At 41.9% G+C, this 9057-nt stretch overlaps 1 protein-coding gene across 1 annotated transcript; it reads left to right on the forward strand.

Annotated features, from left to right (window-relative positions):
• The first annotated feature begins 231 nt into the window (after window positions 1–231).
• Window positions 232–1315, forward strand: LOC109400259 (uncharacterized). The gene is made up of 2 exons (XM_019672742.3): window positions 232–573; window positions 657–1315. Exons 1-2 carry the CDS (start codon window positions 505–507, stop codon window positions 1164–1166), a joined length of 579 nt encoding a protein of 192 aa, XP_019528287.3. The 5' UTR covers window positions 232–504; the 3' UTR covers window positions 1167–1315.
• Window positions 1316–9057: the final 7742 nt, after the last annotated feature.

The raw sequence follows: 9057 nt of genomic DNA on the forward strand, positions 1-9057 counted from the left end.
GTTCTTTGAACACATGAAGGCAACAACAGCTCCATTGTGGGGTGTCACTCGCTGGAATGGAAAATACAAAATGTGTAATTCCATCGTCAAGCAAGAAGTATTTTACCGCAAACTGGGCCAGCAGTACAAAGAGCTTGGTGAGTATGACAGCAGTTTCATATTAAGGGTTCCATTCTTGACCTGTAGTGGGTCTTTTCTGGTTGTATTTTTTTCATGATGAGCCTATAAGCCTATAAACTAAATAACATTTTTTTCTCCTCAGAGCTATCGGATGCTGACTGGTTATTTTTGAAAAATTTCGTTAACGCCTTCGAACCAGTTTACGAGCTGACAAAAACATTGCAAAAAAAGCACGTTCCGTTGAACGAGTTTTACTTGCAATGGTTAAGAACAATTTACGAAGTCGAAAAAATTGACAGTCCATATGCGAAGCCGTTATCACAAGCATTGAAGGATCGGCTTAAGAAGCTAACTGAAAGCATTGGCTTCAAAGCATCAATATACATGGACCCACGACTAAACTTCCCCGGATCAACGGTTTTCACGACAGGAGATGAAAAAGAATCAGTGCAGGTGTGTAAATGAAATTAACTTTCGTATTAGAATCTTCCAGGAAATCGAGAAAAAATACTCAATTCATTGTACTTTTATTTCAGAACTTTCTCAAAACCCTATGGCTTCGACTGAAATCAATCAAGGAGGCTGCCCCTTCTACATCAGGAGGTGGTTCATCAGCTGACCAAACTTCCTCTGCATCTTTGGATCAATCAGCAAGTCAGGACGACATGGACAGTTTCATCACTGAGATGTTTGGAGGGTCGTCATCATTTGCATGCGAAACATCTTCATTCCATAAGCAGCTACGACAGTTGGAAGCAGAACCCCGACAGCCATTCAACTATGATCCTTGGAACCACTGGAGAGCACGTAAGAGCACACATCCAGAGCTCTATGAGTTGGCGATGGTTATACTAGCGGCTCCCTCAACCCAAGTGTCGGTAGAAAGGGCGTTTAGCGCTTTAAATCTAGTATTTTCTGATCTTCGATGTGGACTCTCTGATGAAGTCTTGCAGAATATCCTGCTCATAAAATTGAACGGTGATGTCTTCGACAAAATTCTGCACCATCTCTACGACTGGAAGGCAATTTCTATGGACTCGTTGTAGCGTAGGAGGCGTACTTGATAAACTGAATTCGTTTATTTTTCTTGAACTTTTTTTTTATATATGTAAGCCGGCCATACTTCCGGTTCTACAGTGGAAAACGCCCTAGTTAATCTTCACAAATGAAGTTGTGTTTGTTACTCTCTACGATAAGCTGAAATCCGTTTTAAAAACAAAGAAATAAAATGATTAAAAAATGGTGCTTTTTATTCGTGTGATATCGCAAATCTCTTCTATCATCTTTTACATATTACAGTACAGTCATTGCACAATTTTGGGTCCATCTGTCGCAACCAAGGTCGCAACTAGGATTCTGTAACACTAGTCCGAAAGTCACTAGCCCGAAAGACACTAGCCCACACGCTGTTCTTCCGTATTATATTATTATCAAGATACTGATAGATGAATTTCAATTCGGGCTTGTGGTATTCGGGCTAGTGACATTCGGGCTAACGATGCATTCGGGCTAGTGTCGTTCGGGCTAGTGACATTTGGGCTAGTGTTATAGAATCCGCAACTAGTCATTTAATTAATTATGATATTTAAAAGGAATTGATTGAATACTTGTGCAATAACTGTACATTAGTTTTAGATATTTGTCCTGGTCAATGAGGTAGGTTGAACTTGCTCGAAGTTGCTGCATTCTGCGCTTACTCATTCACCATCAAATGGGTAGGAATGCAGCAATTCGGACTCGATTTCTGGAATGGAATTCAACCTACCTCATTAAACGGAGTGTGAAGTCATCTCGTCCAACGTCAGTTATCCTGCTAATCGAGCAATGAAACATTATCGGCTTACCGTCATAAACGATAAATGGAAAGCGTTTTCCAGTTGAACTCTTGTATTTGCTAAATGAATACTCTCCATTGAAGAGTCTCATAACACATGTCGTACATTTATCCAACGAGGCTCTTTTAAACAAATACATGAATTTAAAACAGTATTATAGTCTTATTCTAGTGGCAGGGATGGGAACACTCACTTGCTATTTTCTCAGCTCAGAAGCGTGCAATCAAGAAACGATGTATGGACGACTTTTGCCATGTGGTTTTGTCTCAAAGTTTGCTGAATAGAGTGGAGGTAGCAAACGCATATACCAAAGTCGTGACGGAGCTTTAAAAGCGAGTGTAATTTACATTCAGCTCGTGGAGAGTTGCTTTCGCAGCTCCCTCGCGACTTCGGTATGCGTGTGCGACCTCTACTATATTCGACAAACTTTTACACAAAACCATAAGGCAAAAGTCGTCCATATATCGGTTTTTGTTTGCACGCTTCTGAGCTGAGAAAATAGCAAGTGAGTGTATCTCTTTGCAAGTGAGTGTTCCCATCCTTGTCTAGTGGAATGTATTGTGCATAATGATGTTTTTTAAAAGCTCATATTTCACAAAAACTGACTTTGGCCTAACTCGAATGAGCTGCAGGTAGGACTGAGATTCGATTCACGACGTCCAGTTTTAGAAACGATGCTAAGAGCTAAGGTAAATTATGTTGTTGATTCAGTTGAAACCCGGAATTTGGTGTGAGCGAAAATCGATCTTTCTCCAAATCTGTGCATCAGCCGTAACTTCGGAAGTCGTGCGTTGTGTAGATCACCAGGTCTGCTAAACAACGCCCCACTTCCGAAGTTAGATCCGGCGCGAGGATTTGGAGAAAATCGATTTTCGCTCGCACCAATTTCCGGGCTTCAACTGCATTGATAAGAACGGGTATCAGTGTGAGAGGAATACCGCTACCACGGCAGATTTCTTCATCGGAGACCTCGATTATGCGGTAATTGGGTTGAACCGTTTGCCAGGTCAGCTGAACGAGTCTAACCTAGATTCACATAGAATAAGTATGGTAAAAAGTAAATATACCTAAGTCGTGCTTTATGTGATATTAAGCCTTTACTATGTCCGTGTAGTTTAACTTGTTTAATACTAACTTGAGTTGGTAAACCGCCAAGTGGAGCCTTTGTAAAAATGGTAAATGATGATGAGCCCTTTGCGTTATGTTGTTCAGTGTCAGTATCTTCATTATTCACGGCAAGCAATGTGGTCCTACTTAGGTACATATGGTGTTTCCCTTTGTTCTAAAAAAGAGGAAAAATACTATGCATATATGTTTTACCAATCCGAATTTTTCGTTTTATAAATTAGTAGTGTGGCGTATACTCAGCCTTATTTAGATTTTCTTCAGCTCTGTCAGGTGTTTCTTGTAATATTTCCAACCTGAGAATTTCAACCAATACGCAAGAACAGCACATAGTCCTTACACTTGAATATTGAAAACCGTGAAAATAATACTTAGTTTTGATTGTTAAATGAAACTTTCATTTCTTGAATGAAGGTATAGGATGACCGGGAAACGTTTCAAGTTCTTGAGGAATAATGACAACTTGAAAACTTTCGTCCTGGCTAGCCTACTAAGCCTACTGGTTAGAACGCGATTAGCACTGCTTGCTTCGATAACAGCATAACATTTGATTCTAGTGATAGGTTTTCATGCGCAATTAATATCAAACCATCCTTAATAGATCTATGCTCTAAGCCTCAAAGCGGGTGTTCTCATAATTTAGAGTAAAGGCCATGAAAAATAAGCAGAATGCGTATTCATCGAGTATCGAATGAACAAAAATGCTCGACTAAATTTATTATTTTTTCGTCAAGCAAAACATGACGACCGATGAAATGGTTCAGTTGTGGATCTCTTTCGAGCAACTGACAGAAGTAAGAGAGCGACAATGTACTCGAATATTTTTTTTCACTACGTACCTAGAAGGTGACTGTGTTCATGAATAAACCGTCAAGCGATGTTTTGTTTGTGACGAAGATAGAAATAAAATGTTCATCGTCACTGAATATACTGTCATTATGCTGATGGCCAACAACCCTGTCGATGACATTCGTAGGTCTTCTTCTTATTTTTGTAGAAGTAGTTTTCCTTAGGTAGTGCGATAACTGGTACAGGCACCCTAGAAGAAATACGCTGATGCGATCCTGTTGGAAATGCGGATATCTGCATTCAGAGTATGTACTAAGTATTTCTAGTTTATGAAACGCATTTATCTTGAAAAAGTATTGTTGAAAACCAGAAAACAAAACGCAACTTGATGAATTAAATAAGATTTATCTATAGGTGATGAAAACGAGGCGGTTGAAGAATTCGTGTAATTGGGCTCACTAGTTACCGCCGACGACACCAGCAGACGCATTGTGACAGAAAATCAAACATTCTTTGGATTCCTCAGAACTCTGCGATCGAATAAAGTTCGCTGTCACACGAAATTAACTATTGTCGGGCCGCCACCAAACCGGACTTCGCACAATAAAGTCGCGACGCGAGCCAACTCGCGACGTTTTTGAATTATGTTAAAAGTAGTGCGCATCCTTCCCGTTGTTGTCAGCAACACAGCGCACTACAGGGGATAGACAAAATGATCGGGACAGGCAAAATTTTCACTATACAAAAAATGTTCAACTAGCTGTAACTGTTCGAAAAGTGCATCGAATATTCTCAAATTTTTACTGTAAGTTCTTCAACTAGTTGTGTATCAGTGGACAAAATTTGGAAAAGATCGTGTTCTGTATTGGAACAATTAAGAAAACGTCCTTTTTCTATGACGGTAAAATACAGAATGGTTCTTTATTTCTAATCAACAAGTTTAGTAACTAAGCAGAAGGTTGCCACCCGATAGGTCCACGGCTTGCCGCGTTGCGTTGGTATCGCTGAGAGCCACGTGTGTTGGTAGCGCTGAGAACCACGCGACAGCATAGCTTATAAAGTACCCTCTTATCTGAACTTTTGGTTACTTGGGCACATCTCCCCCGTAAGCTAGAACCGGTCTGGAGCGCGAACCATTCGGTTGCTTCTTGAAACGTATATTCCATCATCACGATAGTAGCCGCGTTGTTGTTGAACTGGAACGGAATCATCGAATGCATCATCTTCTGCCGATTGATATTCATCGTCCGGAACAGGCTCATGATCATCATCTGCAACCGGATCTCTTCCCCCGCTGTTATCGTCCTCATAATCGTCATAATCATTTCAGCAGTTGATGGGTTCTTCGTGTAATCGTACCCAGCTCAGCAGCAGCACACTCGTAAATATTTTGGCTTTTCCTTCTTGAAATCGTCGCTTTAACCCATCGCTGTCTGTCAGGATCTCGATAGTCCCTCGCATAAACCGATTCGCCAACAGCAAACAGGTATCTTTCTTGTTTTCGTTATGCTTCCATGTCTTCACAGCATGTTTCACAACGTTGTCCTTTCGCAAGGTATCAAATCTAGTCCTCATTTCACGTCCAAACATTAGTTTGAATGGGGTCTCGTTCGTTGTACAATGCGGCGTCGCTCGATACATTTGAAGATAATGGTTCATCATTGAAGAAAGTGACTTACCACGGCTATTATTATCAGTTAGCATCTTTTTCAAAGCGTACTTGAAAGTCTTCACCGCATTTTCAGCCGCACCATTTGAACAGGGACTGTAAGGTGCTGAAGTCAGATGTCGTATTCCTTTCTCCTTGCAAAATTCTTGAAATTCGGCCGCAGTAAACGATCTTCCATTATCCGACACCAGAACATCGCAATTTCCGAATCGTCCAAAACAATCCTCCAGCTTCTCAATGGTCTCTTTAGTCGTCAACGAACTCACCAAATAAACTTCCACCCATTTGGAGTAGCTATCCGTTATGATCAGGAAGTTCTTATTCTTCAAAAACAGATGATCTATGTGAACTCGCTCGAATGGCCGGGAACATAGCTTCCATGGAGAAATCGGCACATTCCCCAATTCAGGCCGGAACTGGATACATTGTTCACATCGCTTACCCAAGTCTTCAATATCCTTGTCGATGCTAGGCCACCAGAAATAATTCCTCGCCAACGACTTCATCTTGACGATCCCCATATGCGTTGAGTGCAATTCTTGAAGCAGGAACGTCCGAAGTTTCGCAGGTGCCACGATACGGTAACCCCACATCAGTACTTCCTCTTCCACGATTAGCTCTGTTCTGCGGACGAAGAACTTCTTCAACTCTGGGTCTTGAACATTGGTTGGCCATCCAGTCTTGACGTAGTTCACAACACGACTCAGCCCAAGTAACCAAAAGTTCAGATAAGAGGGTACTTTATAAGCTAAGCAGCTTGTTCGAGGTCGCTCTTTAGCCTTCTAAGCAGCTTCATTTTTAAGTAATTTTGGACCTTGAAAGTTCACATAAGCACGCTGGATAGCCTTCTAAGCAGCTACTGACAGAACTTTGTCAAAATTCATGCAGAAACAAAAATGTGTTTTTCAGAATCACACTCTGTCGGTGGGGGTTTGTGATTCACGTCTGGAAATTGCTTCCTGATAATTATATTTTCACATATGTCGCTGCTATGTAGATTTGAACTGGATCCTCCTGCGTGTTAGCCTGCCGACTTACCGCTGCGCTGCTGAAGACACTTGACAAAGTCAAGCTAACTTCACTACTGTACAAATGTGCAAAACTAGCTGCCGACAGAAAATCGATTCAAGTCAGACTCAACCTGCTGTCTACTCAATAAGAACCGTAGTACTGTGGTAGAGCGTAGGGCTCTCACGCAGCGACTATCGGTTCGAATCCGATGGGCGGCAATTTTTTTTTTCAAGCCTAGTTTTCATTGATTTGATAAATTCATATTTGTCTTTTATTTGTGTACGCTCAAACAGTTGTTTTCTGTAAAAGAAATAAATTTAATCTTCATTGAAACACAATGCTACTGAACTGAACTTCTATGAACTTGAAAGTTCTGACAAAGTTCCGACATAGCATCTTAAGCAGCTTCAAAGTTCCGCGAAGTTCAGATAAAGTTCCGAATGGGACTTTCTGGCTGCTTAAGAGGCTAACAATTAGCCTTGCCGGAACTTGTGACCGAAGTTCCAGCAAGGCTCATCGTTAGCCTCTTAAGCAGCCAGAAAGTTCCGTTTGGAACTTTATCTGAACTTCGCGGAACTTGAAAGTGCATTTTGTCATGGGAAGCGGAACTTTTGGTTACTTGGGAGGGCAGGATCTCGTCGAGTTTCAACAATTAACTGCTTACGTTCTACCAAAGATCTTGTTTCAAATTCTATGAACTGCAGGTACATCGCTTCCTCATCGTTAATATCGTCGTCCTCACAGCACAATACCGGAGATCTTGATAGAAAATCGGCCACCTTGTTGCTGACTCCTTTGATGTATTTGATCTCGTAATCATAATTGGCCAGGAACACTGCCCAGCGCTGCAGCTTGTCGAACGCCATATCCGGAATGCCTTTTCGTCCAAAAAGTGATACTAACGGTTGATGATCGGTCCAAATCGTAAAATTTCGTCCAAGTAGATAACCGCTCAACCTTCGAACAGCGTAATACACAGCCAAAGCTTCCATATCCAGCGGAGAGTATTCCTTCTCGTGGTTTTTCAGTACTCTTGAAATAAAAGTCACTGGTCTTTGATTTCCATCTGGACACACTTGAAACAGCGCAGCACCAATGCCTTTGCCAGAAGCATCCGTAACTAATACTACCGGCCAATCAGGATTGTATGGAATCAACACGTTGTCCGAGCAAATCTTCAGCTTGATATCCTGGAACGCAGCCTCGCAGTCGGAAGTCCATTCATAGTTCACATCCTTCTTCAACAGCCGGTACAATGGGCTAAGTGTAGCTGATACGTTCGGAATGAACTTCGAGTAGTACGTAACCATTCCAAGAAATTCTCGTAGTAGTTTCACGTTTGCTGGTCTCGCCACATCCATAATCGCTCGAACTTTCTCCGGATCTTTGTGAAGACCGTCTCCATCCACGATGTGTCCCAAAAATTGGAGTCGTTGCTTGAAAAATTCACATTTACCTTTGTTGAGCCGGAATCCAGCATCCCAAAGCTTCTCTAATACTCTCGACAGATTGTTAAGGTGTTCCTCGATAGTTGCTCCGGTCACCAGCACATCATCCAGAAAGTTGACACATCCAGGGCAATCTTGCAACAGCTTCTCCAGGATCTCTTGAAAAATAGCACAAGCAGGTTTTGTTCCAAACGGCAATCTGTTTACATAGTAGATTCCTTTATGCGTGCTCCAAGCCAACATCTTCTTCGATTCTTCGTCAAGCAGAAGTTGATTGTATGCTGATTTCAGGTCGAGTTTCGAAAAGAACTTTCCTCCGTTGAGTTTGGCAAAAATGTCTTCGGCCACAGGCATAGGGTAACGTTTGTCTTCCAGAAACGGATTCACTGTTACACGGTAATCAGCACACAACCGGATCGAATTGTCCTTCTTCAATACCGGAACCAAAGGCGTTCCCCAATCAGCATTCTCAGCTTTCGAAATGATACCGGTTTTCTCGAGCTTTTCCAGTTCTTCTTCAACTTTTGGTTGGAACGAAATCGGAATTCTCCTTGGCTTCACAAACTTCGGAACGGCATCTGGCTTTAGCTGCAGACTAACTTTCGAATACTTGTAGCAGCCCAAAGAATCGTCAAACAAGTCTTCGTAACGGTTCAGCACTGGTTTCAGCCGCTCTTCCAAATTCTCCGTTTGTTCAGCATCGATTTTGTTAAATTTGATTTTCAGTAACTCACCAATGAAATCTCTTCCGATCAGAGGGTTCCTTCCTCCTTCAACCACCACAACTTGACCAACCGCTTGTACGCCTTGATACTTCAATACTGCATCGAATGCTCCTCTTGGTGTAGCTTCGCCGCCAGTATAGAATACCAGCTTCCCTTGGAACGGGTGTAGGGGAAATTCTCCGAACTGAGACTCATAAAATTCCTCCGAGATAACGGTAATTGGTGATCCAGTGTCCACCTCAAACTTCGTGTTCCTTCCATTCACGCTAATACTCACGCAATAAGGGTCACTGTACGCCATGTTGTTGATCTCCAAATGGTTCACGGTTTTATCC

This window comes from Aedes albopictus, chromosome 3, assembly GCF_035046485.1.
Source record: "Aedes albopictus strain Foshan chromosome 3, AalbF5, whole genome shotgun sequence".
Classification (NCBI taxonomy): domain Eukaryota; kingdom Metazoa; phylum Arthropoda; class Insecta; order Diptera; family Culicidae; genus Aedes; species Aedes albopictus.